General features: G+C 43.6%; 4 protein-coding genes across 4 annotated transcripts; 2 read left to right on the top strand and 2 right to left on the bottom strand.

Annotated features, from left to right (window-relative positions):
* Positions 1 to 2,152: 2,152 nt before the first annotated feature.
* On the bottom strand, positions 2,153 to 4,993 carry EAE98_001912 (uncharacterized protein; the record flags this gene model as incomplete). The annotated part of the gene is made up of 1 exon (XM_038949531.1): positions 2,153 to 4,993. One exon carries the CDS (start codon positions 4,991 to 4,993, stop codon positions 2,153 to 2,155), a length of 2,841 nt encoding a protein of 946 aa, XP_038814516.1.
* Positions 4,994 to 5,610: 617 nt separating this feature from the next.
* Positions 5,611 to 7,007, top strand: EAE98_001913 (uncharacterized protein; the record flags this gene model as incomplete). Its single annotated transcript, XM_038949532.1, has 2 exons — positions 5,611 to 5,799; positions 5,919 to 7,007. The coding sequence occupies 2 exons, from the start codon at positions 5,611 to 5,613 to the stop codon at positions 6,888 to 6,890; spliced, it is 1,161 nt and encodes a 386-aa protein (XP_038814517.1). The 3' UTR covers positions 6,891 to 7,007.
* A 1,099-nt stretch (positions 7,008 to 8,106) lies between these two features.
* Positions 8,107 to 9,715, bottom strand: EAE98_001914 (uncharacterized protein; the record flags this gene model as incomplete). Its single annotated transcript, XM_038949533.1, has 4 exons — positions 8,107 to 8,250; positions 8,349 to 9,095; positions 9,412 to 9,594; positions 9,650 to 9,715. The coding sequence occupies 4 exons, from the start codon at positions 9,713 to 9,715 to the stop codon at positions 8,107 to 8,109; spliced, it is 1,140 nt and encodes a 379-aa protein (XP_038814518.1).
* Positions 9,716 to 14,190: 4,475 nt separating this feature from the next.
* On the top strand, positions 14,191 to 17,417 carry EAE98_001915 (uncharacterized protein; the record flags this gene model as incomplete). The annotated part of the gene is made up of 5 exons (XM_038949534.1): positions 14,191 to 14,449; positions 14,512 to 15,265; positions 15,399 to 16,016; positions 16,114 to 16,498; positions 16,545 to 17,417. The coding sequence occupies 5 exons, from the start codon at positions 14,191 to 14,193 to the stop codon at positions 17,415 to 17,417; spliced, it is 2,889 nt and encodes a 962-aa protein (XP_038814519.1).
* Positions 17,418 to 18,066: the final 649 nt, after the last annotated feature.

Below are 18,066 nucleotides of genomic sequence, written 5' to 3' on the forward strand. Positions count from 1 at the left end.
TACGATAGATGGAATAAGGATACGCTCGCCTAGTCAGTTAGAATGCTCCATCTCTTCTTACATTACGAAAATCACTTACGGCTCTCAATCGTGTAATATCAAGGTTCATTGAGCCTTATTTCCAAACAAGCTCTGGAAGTATGAATAATCTAGCTCTCTTATTAGTGGTTCAAGAAATCTAAGTTGAGCTTCCCAGTGCGAGTAATAGGTTACTCGGAGCTCGTCTAGTATATCGAGAATGCTTAAGTCTTACAGTATGAAGAACGCACAGCACCCTTTCCTATCCTTCTAATCAATCTTGCTAGCATCAAGAAAGGTCACCATCAGCCATCCTCTCTTGAAAACAAGATGTGAATACTATCTCATAATAGAGCAAAGCGAATGTAATCTTCACTTATTGCCGCAGATTAAGGCATCGAGTCATCGTATCCAATCGACATAATGTTTGGTCGTCTATTTGTGTTTCTCGGCCGGAATATATCAAAACCAGCCTTGGGCTTATTCTATTGTTGCATGAAATTTGCATGCACTTGACTTATTACTTCTGACCAAATCCCTGGCATCTCTTGTATGGTAGCTCTAAAAGATCGGACAGCAATCTAAACCATCTCTACCAAAAACCTTACCGGATGGTAGTCTATTCGGAGCACAGAAGATAATATATACTCTTGGTTCACGTCACTTGCAAATGCTCCCTTCACTCTATTTCAACCATTGGCATACTCATCGAATTAGATCGGCAGAACCGAAATTGCACCACAGGAACTTGCATTCTATATATGCTGAAGACTCGCCTTGGAAGAAATGATAGGAACTTATATTTACTTACATCATCGACTTCTGTCACCTCGCTTCAGAACGCCAAATCTGTTTGGAGCAGGGAAAAGCATACCCTTCACTCATTACCACAGGCCAAACAACCAATATCTCTGCACATATCATTGAAGATACTGAATATATCCAAACAGCAAAGTCCCAGCACGTCAAATCTCCGCCCAAAACTTCCACCTCAATACAAAAACTCACCAGTCTTACCTCATTCTCATCTTCCAATCTCAGAAACCCAGAACCCTCCAAGCCATCACATATACACTCACAAGTCCTAATCAATTTCAGAACAATCCCCAGCAAAGGCAACAGCTCTGAATTATAATGAACTTCATCCCAAGCAATTGAGTGCCCTACCATATCCAAAGTTCAGACCCGTCCACACATTTGTCCTCATCTCTCGAAAGGGTTGACACCGAGATCTACCTGCTCTTCCTCTAAGAAAATCACCACAGCACGCAGATAATCTTAGCTCTCCTGAAACTTTCTCCAAATACATAATCCAATCCAATCCAGCATTAAAACCCATCTACCTCCAACCCCCAAATTTCCAATCCATTCATCCTCATCCTCAGCATCAGCACCCCAATTAAATCATGGACCAACTCCCATACTTTCCCCAAATCCCTCTCAGTCTCCAACCTCACGAATCAAACCCAACAACAACAACATCTCTCTTAGCAAACTACATACACACTTAAGCCCCTCCCTCCTCCTCCTTCCCCCCAGGAGCATAAACCAAGCTGTGGTAAACAGTAAACAGATTAGGCGAATTTGTATTATGTTCACACACATGTAACTATTCAGTCTCAGACCAGGCAATATCAATATCCGCATACGATCAATGAAAGCTCTATCAGTAGAAGAAAGGAAGATATACAAGTAAATGAAACGAATAGAAATAGAAATTGTGTGCAATAGCACCGTCCTCCCTCCTCGCTATGCCTCAGACATGCAGCAACCATCCCCCCCCCCCCCCTAAAAAATGGTGAACAGAGTATTTGATAGCAACTCATCACCACAGTATCTTTCTTCCACTTCTATCCAACAGACTATCGTTTTCAAAAATCTTCACCATCCGCAATTGATATCCTATTTCCCTTCACATTTCCCTTCACCAGCCCCAAGATCAATCACCACTTCCAAGATTTCACACAATCACAGTAGCAAATTCAAATTCTTAAAACTTTCAGGGTATATTTGATTTCATTTGATCATCATAATCTGATTCAAGACCTAATTCCCAAACACCCAACGCCCATTTCATTCCCTAGTCATTAACCATCATCATAAATTACCCATTTATCCCCTTATATCAAGTACCTTATTGATACAAATCCATGTCTCCATCGCTATCCCCTTCATATCCATAACCTCTATTTCCTCCCCTCCTACCGAATGCTTCATTCGCATCCACTTCATCTATTTCCATATCATCCTCACTACTGACCTCCTCGCTACTACCCTGATGATTAGGTAAAACCTCAATTCTACCATCTTTCATCACAACTCTTGCGACCTCTCCATCCTTAATCGCTCCCCTCAATAATAACACCGCCATTCTGTTCAACACCTCCTTCTCAATCAATCTTGCCAGAGGTCTAGCACCATACGCTGGACTATAACCTGCTGAACCAAGATAATCTCTCACCGCAGGAGAACAATCGATGCGAACATCTCTACCATTATTCTGCAGTCTCTTTTGAATTTCTCCAAGTCTAACATCGACAATCGAACGGATTTCCCTCTTAGTAAGACGGTTGAAGATAATCGTAGCATTGATACGATTTAAGAATTCCGGCAAGAAATAATCCTTAAGAGCTTGTTCGACCATCATACGAGTAGTGGGATCAATTTTTCCGTTAGCAGCATTAGGACGATCGAGGTATTCGGCTCCCAAATTGGATGTCATGACGACTATACAGTTTCTAGCATCAATAACACGTCCTTGGCCATCGGTGATACGACCATCATCCATGAGTTGAAGAAGAACTGTAAGAATCTCCTTTGCTGCTTTTTCGATCTCGTCAAAGAGAAGGATAGAGAAGGGTTTGCGACGAAGGGCTTCGGTAAGTTGTCCTCCAGCATCATGTCCAACATATCCAGGTGGTGCACCAATCATACGACTAAGCGCATGACGTTCTTGATATTCGGACATATCCAGTCTGATCATAGCTTTTTCGTCATCGAAGAGGAAGTCGGCAAGAGCTTTGGTAAGAAGTGTCTTACCAGTACCAGATGGACCACAGAACAGGAAACTTGGTGGCGAGTTTGGATTTGAAAGTCCTGCTCTTTGAAGTCGGATGGCATCTGAGACTGCTTTCACAGCTTCCGATTGGCCAACAACTATCTTGCCCAATGCCTTCTCCATATTCAACAACTTATCCTTCTCAGTAGCCTTGAGTCTTTGAACAGGGATACCAGTCCATCGAGCAACAATCTCGTTGATTTGGTCTGGACCAACAGTATCAGTGATGAGAGATCCGCCGGAATCAAGGTTAGAGGAAGAGCTGAGAGCCGCATCCGCAGCCTTTTTCTCTTTCTCCAAAGTCTTGATGAACGCTACTTGTTCTGGAATGGCGTAGTATTGGAGATCAGCAGCCTTGCTAGTATCACCCAAACGAGTAGCTTCGTCCATCTTAACCTTCAACTGATCAAGCTTGACTTTAGCCTCTTGAATATCCTTGCCTCTCTTTCTCTCGCTTTCATACTTCTCACGTAGAGGTCTAAGTTCTTCCTCAACGTTACTAGCGTCTTGCCTAGCCTGAGCCAAGCGAGCTTTCGAAGCTTCGTCCTTTTCTCGAGACAAAGCGTGAATTTCAATCTCGAGTTGCCGATGTCTTCGATCAAGGGAGTCGATGATTTCGGGTTGTGATTCTCGGGCAACTCGAACAGCTGCTGCTGCTTCATCAATGAGATCAACAGCAGAATCTGGGAGTCGTCTTTGTGTAAGGTATCTAGCAGCCAAAGTAGCCGCAGAAACAAGAGCACCGTCTGCAATGGTAACTCCGTGATGAACTTCGTATTTCTCCTTTAATCCACGGAGAATAGAGATGGTATCGGGAATAGATGGTTCCTTAACCAAAACTTGTTGGAAACGACGCTCGAATGCTGCATCCTTTTCGATGTACTTTCGATATTCGTTGAGGGTGGTAGCACCGATACAGTGAAGTTGTCCACGTGCCAACATAGGTTTAAGCATGTTAGCAGCATCCATTCCACCTTCACCACTGGCGCCAGCACCCATGAGAAGATGCATTTCATCGACGAAAAGAACTATCATTTCCTTGGATTCTTCAATCTCCTTCAAAACACCCTTCATTCTCTCTTCAAATTCTCCTCTGTATTTACTTCCAGCAATAATCGATCCGACATCCAGAGAGAGAAGTTTGCAAGCAGCAAGATTATCCGGCACATCAGCGTTGACAATTCGCTGAGCCAATCCCTCCACAACTGTCGTCTTTCCTACACCAGGTTCACCGATCAGTACCGGGTTATTCTTCGTACGTCTCGACAAAATTCTAACGACTCGGCGAATTTCTTCTTCTCTGCCAATAACTGGATCAATCTTTCCCTCTCTAGCCATCGCCGTCATATCGATAGTAAATTTCTTCAAGTTTTCATTATCCTCCTCTGCATCCGCCGTCTTAGAATCGACTCTTTTCGTTCCCCGAATCTGCGAAACTGCATCTTGCAGAAGCTTAGCATTCGGCATGTTGGCTTCCTTCAAACATGTTTGAACAGCCGTATCTTGAGTAACTGCGATAATCAAATGATCCACCGCAATAAAAGAATCCTTTTGTGTCTTCTGCAATTCCTTCGCCGCCCTCAAAACTTTATTGAAAGCAGGCGAAACGGCAACTTGTTCTGGTGGAGGATCTTGACTGGGTAGACGAACAACAGCGCGTTTCAGTGCACGATCGAGAGCTTGTGGATCTCCATGGGCTCGCTCAACTACTTGTCGGAATAGTGATTGAGAAGCATGACCATGAGAGGCGTTCATAGTTTGCTGTTGGTCTTTCGATAGATCGGGTAAGGGATCGAGGAGGGCGAGTGCGAGATGGAGGGGGAGAAGTTGAGAGGATCCATGTTGTTCTGCGTTGGACATGGCATCTTCTATGGACTTCGTCGCCCGAGTGGTAAAGGACATGTCAGATGTAGACATGATTGCGGTATTGTGTTCAGTTCGTATGTGTGTATTTTCGTTGTTGTATGGTTTCAAACGTAAGAAATAAGTTCTGTAGGTATTATTATGCTGCGGGGTTTAGTACCGAGCTTCGGCGTAAGAGAGTATTTTTATTAAAGCAAGTGAATTATTTCAATGAGTGATTCGAATTGAATATGACTTTGTTTCTTGATGATGAGAAGAGAAATCTCTCGAGTACAAAGAAAACACTCATTTATATAGGAAGCTTCAAAGGTGAGACCCATACGATGACCTATTGCATAGTAAATACTTGATATATCTCGAAATTACTCGCACCATCCTATGAGCTTCTAGGATCACCTCGTAGCTTCTAGAAACGTCAACATCAAACCACACGTTTTTTGACCCCACACACCAAAAAAGTTGGCTCGCTTGTATCCGCCTGGTTTCCGCCCGGGCACCAACGAAAAAGTTTCTTTATGGTGGCCTGATTTTGGAGCCCAATATTACATAATATGGTCAGGCAACAACTGATCCATGGAGCCAAAGACGCTAGGACAATTTTGGTTTTCAAGATATCGAAATTATTGCTGTCGCCCGCATTTCCAGTCAATCACTTCACATTCTTGATAGTCATGAGTGTCCCATCACTTCGGAATTGCATCGGCAACTCGGTCAGTAAGACAGCGGGTGTCAGATATGCATCAACGAAGTCGGTGACGGCGAGACAACCACCCAATCGTCCGGAACATGGAGAGCAGATATATGTCTATAATCACTTACGGACGAATCAAGTCGTCTACTCACTTACTAGGGGAATGGATGTACGTATTATCTCTCTGCCTTTCAATTACTCTTTACCAATATACTCAATGCCCCAAATCCTCCCATACTTACCCCGCTCCCGCCCCCTCCACCCCAACCCTCACTCACCCCTCACTAGAACACCTCTTCCCTCCACCAACTCCCCTACAATGGCAAAAAGACCCGACCTGCCGCCCTCCGCAAAGATCACTGGCACCCCATGGCCCTAATAACCTTCCCACCCGGCTGTTCTTCCTCCGGCCTCAGCGCCTTCCAAAAACTTCGCGAATACCGCAAACGGCACGAACACTCCTGGGACCCCTCCTCCCCCCTCTTCAAACGCGAGCCCCAACCGGGCGAATCCGACTATCAAAAATCAAAAATCCATCTCACCTCCAAACTGCGCTCCCGCAAAATAAATGACCAAAAAGCTAACACCGTGGCCGACATGGCGGCTGTTCTCAAAGATATCAGATACGGAAGCGAAAGAATAGGTCTCGAAGGAATTGGAAAGGAAGGCGTCGTAGAAGTGAAATGGAGCGATCTCGCAGACGCAAGTTACGCAGGCGAAGGATCCGATATCTGGGGCGAAGCTGTTCTCCACGATACTCTACCCTGGGATCGAAATAACCGAGACATCCTCAAAAGACAAGCACTGAGCACCGAAAAGCAAGCGGAATGGAAAGCCCAGCGCGCAGCGATAAAGGAAGCCAACGAAGAAAAGAAGAGGAAAAACAGAGAGGAGAATGAACGAATCATGAAAGCGAGAGAAGAGAGATGGGCAAAACACATAGCGCTCATGGAGAAACACCGCGCAATGGGCAAGGGTCCCAAGGTGCTCCCCCAAAGAATCAGGCAATCCCCCGCCGACAATTGGGCGCAGGAAAGACAGGCACAGTTGGAAAAATTAGCATGGATGGAAAGGACGGGCGGCTCGGCGCAGGAATACGAACTTTCGCGCGAGCAAGCTGGTGCGGTGGATGCAGTTGAGACGCAGGAATTAGAACTTGAATCTGCAGTGGAAGCGGGAGCTCAACCATTGGGGTTGGGAACTAAATCAAATGCAGAGACAGAGACAGAGACGGAGACTCCTGCGACTAAAATTCTTTAAGAGGAGAATGTATGTGTTTGGGATGTAGGGATAGCGACATGCTAGAGAAATGTAGATGTAGATATATATTGTAAAATCACATAGTATCACACCGTACCGTACCGTTCGGCATCGCATTGTGTATTCTTCTTGTTCCAATGTATGCATATATCTCGCTATCTATCTATCTATCTACATATAGCTATCTATACCTAGGTAGGTAGCTATCTATATCCATATATCCATATATACTCATACAAACCCCCAAATCCCCAAACCCCCAAATCCCCAAACCCCCAAATCCCCAAATCCCCAAACCCCCAAATCCCCAAATCCCCAAACCCCCAAATCCCCAAATCCCCAAATCCCCAAACCCCCAAATCCCCAAACCCCCAAATCCCCAAATCCCCAAATCCCCAAACCCCCAAACCCCCAAATACCTACCAAATACCTACCTACCTACCTACCTACCTACCAAATACCTACCAAATACCTACCTGCTAAAAAGAAACAAATACAAATACAAATACAAGTACGAGTAGGTAGGTACCTAGGTAGGTATTCACTATAGAGAGAATATGACATGACATAACGATATGACATGACGATATGACGATATGATATGATATGATATGATATGATATGATATGATATGATATGATATGATATACTGCGTTGCGTCTAGAAGATTGTTTTAATACTTACTATTCATCTTCTATCTAGTAGGTATTATCTAGGTACCTAGGTAGGTATTGTAAGATCTTATATATTTCCTCTTATTCTCATTCTCACATCCAAGGAAAATAGACCACATCAAACTAAACCAAATGAAACTAATAAGAAATATAGAAAATGATAGGTATATATATAAACATTTATATAAACAACACAAGCGAAATCTCTCCTTTCTCTCCTTTCTCCTCTCTTCTTTCTCTCCTCTCTCTCTCTCCCTTATCGTCTCATATTTCATTCTCATATTTCATTCTCATATACTCGATCCCATCCCATATCAAAGCAGACACATATATACATACACACACACATATATATTAAAAACTCTCCTAACCACTACCCATCCCATCCCATCCCATCCCATTCCAAATTCCAACCCGCCCACTCTCATAACCCTCATGGTCTATTGTTACGTTTTTCCATTCGCCTTTCCAGCGTCGAGAATATATCTCCCCCCTCCCCCCCCTTCCCCTCCCCCTTCCCCTCCGAAAAGAAAACTCCCTCCCTAAACCTTAACCGCAAAACTTTTCAAATATTCATAATCCTCAAGATTCGCATCCACCGTTTCCCGAATAATTTTCGCCGCATCCGCGCCGTATTTCTCGGTCCATTCTTCGTTTTCTTGGGTTACGGTCTTGGGTTTCTTTTTCTAATTGTAATGTGTTAGTATTTGCGTTTTGAGATTTCAATGCAGTTCAATCCCCCAAAGGAAGAGAAAAGTAGAAAAGCAGGGACAAAAAAACTTACATGTTCCCTGGCCTTCAAACTGGAAGAATTAATCGCATCATCATGAAAGCCCCTCCATTTCTCAAACGCCTCTCGCGCTTTCTCATGATGTTCCTCGGTATCCCAAATCAACATGTTGGCATTATATTCCAAGCCCACCTCTCGACAATACGCTTTAATGATACCCTCTGGATTATCCAACAGATCATCTGCGTCAATAACCGTGATACTCACTTCCCCATCTTTCAGATTCTCGGCCTCGGACTCGGAGGTTCTGGCGATGTGGGGGCCAACTTGGTCCTTGGAGCGTAGGAAATCGAAGACACGACGGAGTTCATCGTAACCAGCTTCTTCGGGCATGAAGTTGTAGAAGCCGGTTACTTTGTCTAGGGGAGGAATGGTGCAGCGGAAGTAGGAGGGGATGCTGGAGCGGGGATGGCGAATGAGGAAGGTGAAGTGGAATTGTTTGAGGATTTCGGCGGGGACGACGGTAGGATTTCCGGGCTCGGCGACGGTGTTGTATGGATATGGAGCTTTGACGATGGTGCCGTTAGAGTGTCCATTGGTGTGTCCATTGGTATGGCCATTTGTGTGGCCGTTGACCCCATTAGTTTCCCCGTTTGACACCCCATTTACCCCATTTGTTTCGCCATTGGTCCCGACGCCCTTCTTGACACTTTTACCTCCGAGCGAGGGAGCAATTGATGCTGGCTTCCCTTGAGGAGGTACAAGGTAGTGAATGATATCTTTGATGAATAGTCGTTTACCCTATTTTGGCGTAAGTTGCTGATTCATCAGAATAAAAACATATGTTGATATGAATATAAATTCGGGCGCATGAAAGGTATATCTTCCGTGAGATAGTTTAGAGCGACAATGAGGACGTGGATTACAAAACATGGGACTAGAGCTCTGGTGATTTTGGCGCAGAGAATATTTGGGTATCAAATAGTAGAAAAAGAGTCCATAGTGTCAGACACTTGTCTTGTGCCCAAACTAATCTCGAGAGCTCCGAGAAACCTGCAGGATCAACGCCATATAAAGGAAAGACCGGGATAACAGTAGAAGCGGATTCAATTCTAACCTCTTTTCCTTCCTTCTCAATTCTCTCGAAAATTGTCTTATATGTACTATCTGCGAAACCACTCTCCTGGCGCGCGGCTTCATCATCCTCATATCTCGGGCTAAGTCTCTCGGGACCAAAGTAGAATGCATCTCCAAAGGGTTCGTGAACGCAGGCAAGGACATCATCGCGAGTCATAAAGACCTAAACACATGTTAGTCAATTGGCCAAGAGAGCTGCGGAATCAATTGGGACTCACTCTTTCGAATGCGGTAGAGCAAGCTCTGGGGTGGGTAGCACAGAAGATTGGTTTCATGGAAGTCATCTTGCTGGTTATGTTTTATGTCAAATCTATCAATTGAAGTTGTAAATGATGATAACAGGATCCAAACACCCGACAAACTAATACAAGCAATCTGTATCTCAAGTAGAGCTTTGTGAAGTTGTCAAGGATTCCTTTGTTGTTCGTTTCCAGAACAATTCAAGGTAGGTAATTCAGGTACAATCCAAGATTTTACAAATCTTGCAACTCGATTGGATAAAAAAGAATAAATGCTAGATGAAAAGAGGACAGGAAAAGATTCATTTAAGTTTAAATAGTAGTAGCGATCATATGAAAGAGTAAAGTTACTACCAAGGTATATTTCTTGCTAACCCATCATACTATACTACCGGTATGTAGAGCGTGGGTAGTGAAGTAAGAATCCCAGAGAGCAAATCTGACAGACCAATTGATGAGAATGAAAATGAGCATGTGTGTAAGAGATTTACACTTATTGTGGTTTTCCGACAGCCAGACCCAAATAAAAGAAGCATTGCATTGAATGGATCTTTTCTTACATACTGTATTGTATGTACAATGTACATCTTTTCTGTCTTTCTTTCTGTCTTTCTCTCTTTCTTTCTGTCTTTCTCTCTCTCTCTCTCTCTCTCTTTCTCTCTTCCTTGCCTTACCAAGACGAAAACACAAAATAATAATCCATGAACCTCTTTGTCTCATATCATGGATGTAAAGGTAATGAAGGCCATGAAGCCAATGAAGGCCATGATATATGAGATTTGTGTGGTTCTGAAGGGTGGCTATTCGGAAAAGTTGATGCAATTGACAAAAGAAGGGTACCAGAGACTAGAGTACGGAGTACGTTAAGGTATGACGCACTCAAATGCAGCCATGCCCCTCCTTCCAACTTTGAAATTTTTCCATTTTCCATTTTCCAAATTTTGCCCCTCATTCGCCTTCTATGCGGGCATGGATGGACTAACTTAAGGAGAATCTAGAAATTCTGGGCTCATGATACATACTTCGTACATCGTACATACCTCCCTAGTACTTGCGTTGTGGCTTGTGGCTTGATTTGTCGTGGGGGGATCCATTGGCGTTGGATGGCGTTGGACGGCGTTGGATGGCGTTGACTGATGCGGATTCGATGGTGGGAAAGCAAAGCAAATCAATCTATTTGTATCTTGGAACATGATGAATGATGTGAGCATATCTACCCCCTCCCTCCCTACCCAATGCTTACTACCTGGCTCTATGTAACCGAAAAAAGCGGCGGAAATTGAGTACCCTTTCAAAGGTCTTTTTTAATAGATTATAAATTCATTTCAAATTAAATATTGAAATTTGAAAAAAGCGTATGAAAATTTGAGTCTTCTTTGTATTGATAGTAGATGTTTTTATTATTTAATATTATCAAGAAGAATTTTAGTCATTGAAGTTCTTTTGAATGGTGGTGAATTTCCGCCGCTTTTTTCGGTTACGTAGAGCCTGGCTGGGTACCGAGTGAATAATAAGTAAGTATTCATCTATGAGATTGATAAGGATTGGGAGTTGGGCGAAAAGAGTGAAATGATCATGAGAAATGACCCCTTGATGCAAGTCATCTGAAAGCGCCGTATTATCTTGACAAGGATACCTGGGTCGAGTCGGCCTTCCAAGAGCAGAACAGGACACCAGTGACCACGGATGTGATGAACGGCATGTGAGAGGTAGGTAGGTCCAGAGAGAGGACAGACATAAAAAAATGAAAGGACCATGAGTCTCCAGCCTTACCCGGGTACATCTCCAAGTAGATCCGAGGAGAGATATGTACAGATGGATACGAGAATGATCTTAAGTGCTACCGTGGAGCTACGCTACTAACAAGGTGGCGCGGGTGGAATTGGTAAATGGATGTCAGAAAAAGGAAGAAAAAAGAAACCTGGAAATGATAAATGTCTTGATCTGAATGGTTACCTATCTACATACTCACCTAGTAAGTACATAGTACATATTAGTATTTCGAAAAGTCCTACCTACCTAGGTATCTGGATAAAGGAAAGTCATTTGCCAAATGTAAGTGTACAGAATAGGTAGTAAGCTCCACATTCACAAAGTAGCCCACGCACCAAAATGGATTTTCCAGTGGCTAGTATAGTAGTATATCCATGGGTCCATGGATCCATGGATATTGGGATGTCTAAATTGGAGTGGAATACCTAGTATGCAAAGGATTGATGGTTACATTCGAACTATACCTAGTGTTCAAACGAGGTGAGTATTACTGTATTGTATTATTATCTTCGACTGAAAACATGGACCACCTAGTATCTACCTCGCACTTGTATAAAATCCTCATTCCTGATTGTGCAACTTATCTCGTCCATCCATCTCGTGACTCGGCCCTCGCGTGCGAATAAGGACCATTAACCGGATTGAATAATTTGAGTCATTCAAGATGTGCATCCTCGCTAGCTTCCGCCTTGCCAAGACTTTGTAATTGATATCACTGTCATTTCTCCTCGGACCCCTCATCAGATAGTACGGAGTAGATGGAACATCCTTGAACTCACAAGGCTGGAAAAGCTAGGGAGGGAGATACGGAGTAGACACAGGACAGGACAGGACACGCCCACACGTACAAAGGGCAAATGTTATAAATACCTCATACCGCAAAGGATTCACGGTCTCTCTCTCTCTCTCTCTTCCTCCCGTCCATTGTACATGATGCTCTACTCTCCTCACGCCTCGCATCTACCGGTCCCGACTATCCGACATTCACAATTTGACTCCTAACAAGTATGCGGCATAGTCCGGTGACGGTGTGACCCAACTTGGGTTAATCGAGCGAATACGGAATTCATCCCTTCACGATCCCTGCCCATGATTACTTAATGGATAGTGATCCCGCTCGGCGGCGGACCTCTTATCGAATGATTCCAAGTGGCTTGGCAATGATGTTCTGGCGTTTTCTTAAATCTTTCTATTTCGTCCCACTATTCTGCACCTTTCTGCACCTTTAAGCTTTTCGCACCTTCACCCATTGAGAAAGAGTGCGTGCCGATCATGAACTCTTGCTGCATTGGCTTCGTACTTACCGTACAGAATAGATTATTTTATTGAAATATTATCACATCAATCAAGCAGGCAGGCAAGCGAGCGAGCGAGCGAGCGAGCACTCAATCAATCAATCAATCAATCAATCAATCCATCCATCCATCAATCCATGAATACCTAGGTAGGGAGGTGAATGAATCAAGTTCTTTCAATGAACGAACTTCAATTGGAGAGAAGACAACATACATTGTTACCCAAGAGGGACTCGAAGAGCAAAGGGGGAAAATGTCAACCTACTACATACTACATACTACATACTACTTACACCTACTACCTACTACTACTTACTACCTACCCACCTACCCACCACTCACCCACCACCATAGTCAAGTTGTAACCTACAAAGGTAATACCTCACTTTAATAACTTCTTCTTTCTTTTCCTTCTTTCTTTTTCCTTCTTCACTTCTTCACTTCTTCATCCTCCCAACCTTTCTTTCCCTTCACTCACTTCACGCGTCCCTACCCCTCGAGTACCATTTGAAGGGACCCAATTATTTCAATATTTCCAATCCATTTCAAAGCCAAAAAAAAAAGACCCAAGAGACCCAAAAGAGAGAGGAGCTCGGGATACCCAATTAATCAATTAATTCGATCCAATCCCATGCCATCTTTTTTATGTCCGCAAGATCCGCCTTGCTTGCTTGCTTGCATATTTGGGTGAAATCATCCTTTGTTTATTAGTCGTTATCTCATTACAGTAACGGTTTAACCATGGCACAATGCCAATTATACTCCATCGATTATTTTCTTTACGTCCGCATACCTTTTCCCTATATGTATGCAATAATAACAGGAAGAGGAAGAAGAAAGGTCCCTTTTTTCCCCCAATGGTATGCTATTATTCAGCAGACTGGGTACTTCATGCAATTTATGCATAATAGAATTCCATCGAGTCACTAGAAGAAACGATCGACCTCTCGCGCTCTCTCTTGATTACTTTCTTACTTTCATACCATACCATACACACCTACACACCTACATACATACTTACATACCTACATACACACATACACACATACATCCATCCGCACTACTCGCATCCATACATCCATACACACATCCATACGTTGTCATACCTCCCAAGACCTCAATATCTGCATCTTTTGCGCTGCCAAGCGGAACATTTCTTGTCAATTGCTACTACCTTGCCTTGCCCTTTTCCTATTGACTCTTCTGCTTCAGCCCAGTTTTTCCTTATATCCGAGGGCGTCAACGTCAAGACTATTCCATCAGAATAAGAGGGGTCAATTGCCCGAGCACTACCTTCCTTACCAATACCTCATTCGGCCAGTCCGATTTGTGATTCCATTAATCGTAGCAGAATAATAGAAAGTTACAATTGATTCATCTTTTCCTTTCTCTCATTGAGATAGCGACTCAAGAAGTCTTTTTCAATTTTCTTACTTATAATTTTTTTCAAAGATGTCAGGCACATCAACCGACAAACAGCCGCAATCGCAACCAGTTCCAGCTCAACCCAGTCAAGAAACTCCTCTCAGTCCGAATCAATCATCTCCCGACCTGGAGCCAGCAGAGGATTGGCCTGCGCCTTCATCGCAACCACGTCCGGCGCCCTTGCAAAAGAGGAGACGAGTTACAAGGGCTTGTGATGAATGTAGGAGGAAGAAAATAAAGTGTGATGGAAAGCAACCTTGTACTCATTGCACTGTATATAGTTATGGTATGATACTGTTGGTGATTTACGTATTTTGACATCCATCGTTGACCAATGTGCCATGACAGATTGTACATATGATCAGCCCTCAAATAGAAGAAGGAACCCAGCGCCGCAGTATGTCGAATCGTTGGAGCTTCGTCTACAACGAGCAGAAAGCATTATTAAAGCTTATCTCCCAAACATAAATCTGAACGATCCAAACATAGATGCTGCATCATTACTGCACCGACAGGTTGCGCCAACAACCCCTTCGACTACGAGCTCCATGCCAAGCGCGACCCCACAACAGCCACCGTTATCAGAAGAAGACGCGCAGTTGCGATCAATGATAGAATCTACAGGGCAACTCGATCTTGACGAACGTGGAAACTGGGACTTTCATGGTGGTTCCTCAGGAACTGTCTTCATTAGACGTCTGCGTGAACAATTTGGTAGTTTACTCGGATCTCCCAACTTGCTTCCCAAACCACCACGTGCGCAAATGCCACCCACTTTCGATTCCCCAAGATCATCTACTGATTCCCCTTATGATTCTGGTCTTCCAAACACAATGGACCTACCTCCGCGAGAAGTGGCCATGTCTTTATGTGAAGATTCATTGCATTGCGCTTGTTGTCTCTTGCGTTTCGTTCATGAACCCAGTTTTTATGAAATGTTGAACAGGATATACGATCTACCACCTGACAGTTTTGGTGATGAAGAGCATAAATTTCTGCCGTTATTATACATGGCTTTAGCTTTGGGTTGCATGTTCTCGTCACAGCCCTCTAATTCCACGGACCCGGATGGGAAGAAGTATAAAAGTAGTATGGATCAAGGGTGAGTGCAGTCTTTAGCGACAGTTTGCATATAGTTCCGTAGCTTCGTCTTACCCGAACTTCATGGATGAGTACAAGCTTAGATCTTGGTGCTACTTCGTCTCCAATTTATTGCAAGACTAACATCTCATTAGATTCAAATTTTACAAAGCTGCTCGCCAAATGATGGATCTGACTGATTGTCGTGACATGACGTCTTTGCAAACAATTATATTCATGATCCAGTTCTTACAAGCCACATCAAACTTGAGCATATGCTATTCTTACATAGGTCTTGCCCTGAGATCTGCGTTGCGCATAGGCTTGCACCGTAGCCTCAGTGGCAACTTTAATCCTATTGAGCGGGAAACTAGAAAGCGAGTATTCTGGATAATACGAAAGCTTGATACCTATGTTTCTGCTATTCTAGGATTTCCTATAATGCTAAGTAGCGACGACATTGACCAAGATATGCCACTCGAGGTAGATGATGAATACATAACCAAGGACGCGATTCTTCCTATGCCTCCTGGCAAGATGTCATTATTTGTGGCTTCAAATGCTCATACTCGACTCATGGGTATTACAACGAAGGTTATCAAGCACATCTATCCGATTAAGGGTTTAGAGCAATCTATCTCAGGAAACAGCAAGGCATCATATACCATTAGTCACTCGAAAATTCGAGAGATTGAAAAGGATCTAGCAGATTGGCTGGATATGTTGCCTATGGGACTTCGTCCTGGAGGTGACGGTCCACCCGAATTAATACGGTGAGTCGAGGATACCATACTCTGATATAGGATACGAAATTTGCTCCCATGGTCTAGATCTTGGAGTGATCGTGAATAATTACTAATGGCAATATAGTATACAACAACTTCTACGACTAGCATACGCGCACGTTCAAATGATGCTATACCGACCTTTTCTTCATTACGTCTCTGGAAAAGGTTGCGCTGGGAAAACCATTGATGAGCGATCATATGCATGTGCAGCTGCTTGTGTCAGTGTAGCCCGCAATATCATTCATATTACTGCAGAGATGAAGAAGCAAGGTCTGTTAGTAGGGGCGTATTGGTTTACCATGTACACAACCTTCTTCGCTGTCATATCCTTGGTATACTACGTTCTTGAGAATCCCGATAAGAGTGGAGCCGCAGAGATTTTGGCAGACGCAAATGATGGAAAGGATGCTCTAATCGGTCTCGCTCAAAGAAGTATGGCCGCTGATAGATGTTCTGAAACTCTCAAGGTTAGTGCCCCATTCCACAATGTAATATTTATCTAACCCAAATTAGCCACTGTTTGAACAATTACCAGAGAAGTTAAAAAATCGTTCCGTTTCGGCTCCATCGAAGAAGAAGAGATCCGCGCCATCATCCACCCAACCGACGCACCACAGTAGTCCCGAGATTCCAAGACCAAGTTCTAGTCACTTCACTCCAATACCTCGCGCGACGACATTCCCCCAGACCCCTACCTCTCTCCAAACCAGCGGCCTCCCAATGCAAAATTTAAGCAACCGCTTCCACCTGAACACAGCATCCAATCCAAATCTTCGACAAGGGTTTCAAGATCTCGTATCACCGAGTGATTTGTCCACTGCTGGCACTCCTGAAAGCACCGCTTCGACTAGTCATAGCATTTCACAATATGGTGTACAAAATCAATTCAATGCCAATAACAGTATACCGTATCTCACAGGATTGATGTTCCCATCTACAGATCCTTTTGCATATCCAAATCAACCGATGATGGAATTCGATGCACAAATTATGAAGCAGGAAAATGATATAGATAACACAAGAGCGCAGCAGATGTATATGGGTGGTGGTGGATCGGGGACTGGAAATGGAATGTTTGATGAGTTGGAGGGACAACTTTTCGGTCCGTTACCACCTTATATGATGCAGGCCCAGCACGGTTTCGATATGTCTGGGGCAGCACCTGGAGGTGGAAACGGAGGAGTTGGTGGAGGGGGCATGGGTGGGATGATGCACGGGACCAACACGACTACGACCACGAGTGGAGCAGGGGGTACAGGATTTAATCCTCAGAATATGGTTTACAGTACTGGGATGAATTTGGACGGAATTTTCGATAATGTTGGGGGTGATACGCGGGGAACAGGGAGTGAATGGGGTGGCATGGGAGGCCAAGGGTTTAGGTGAGAGAGGGGTTTGGATGAAACTCATCGAATGAGGACATTGTTACATTCTACCAAGTTGATTGAAATCAACAGACTGCTTCATCTTCAGCGAAGAGTTTCAGTATTGCACGGCATGGATCGGCACGGACGAATTAAACGCGGAATGGTACTATGTGGAGGCCAACTTTTCTTTGAAAGAAAAGGGTAGGAGAGAGAAAGTGATTATGATATGATTCAAGATTTCTTACTTTCTCTGTCGCATGGTCGAAATTTATCAAGTGGTATATGTATGGTTTCAAAAAAAAAATCCGAATTGGTAATGTGTAAATGATGCATTGTATTATACCTCGGGCGTCTGATTTTGATGGTGGTGGGTGATAGGGTAGGATAGGGGAGAGGGGGGTTCAACATACCGGATAGGATGATATGGGATGGCATGGAATAAGATAGGGTTAGCGTTATGGATATGGATATGAATATGGATATGGTTTATGGATAGAGATATTAGGTGTTGTACAGAGGATATGGAGTTTTGATTTTTTGTGTGATTGATTTTTTTTGTGATTGAATTTTGATTTTGTTAGGTGGGGGATGAGTTGAATTGAATTGAAATGAAAGGGTTAGAATTATATAACATTTCAAAATTTAAAGTGTATCCATGGAATGGAATT

Source organism: Botrytis deweyae (genome assembly GCF_014898535.1).
Source record: "Botrytis deweyae strain B1 chromosome Unknown BDEW_003, whole genome shotgun sequence".
In the NCBI taxonomy this organism is placed as follows: domain Eukaryota; kingdom Fungi; phylum Ascomycota; class Leotiomycetes; order Helotiales; family Sclerotiniaceae; genus Botrytis; species Botrytis deweyae.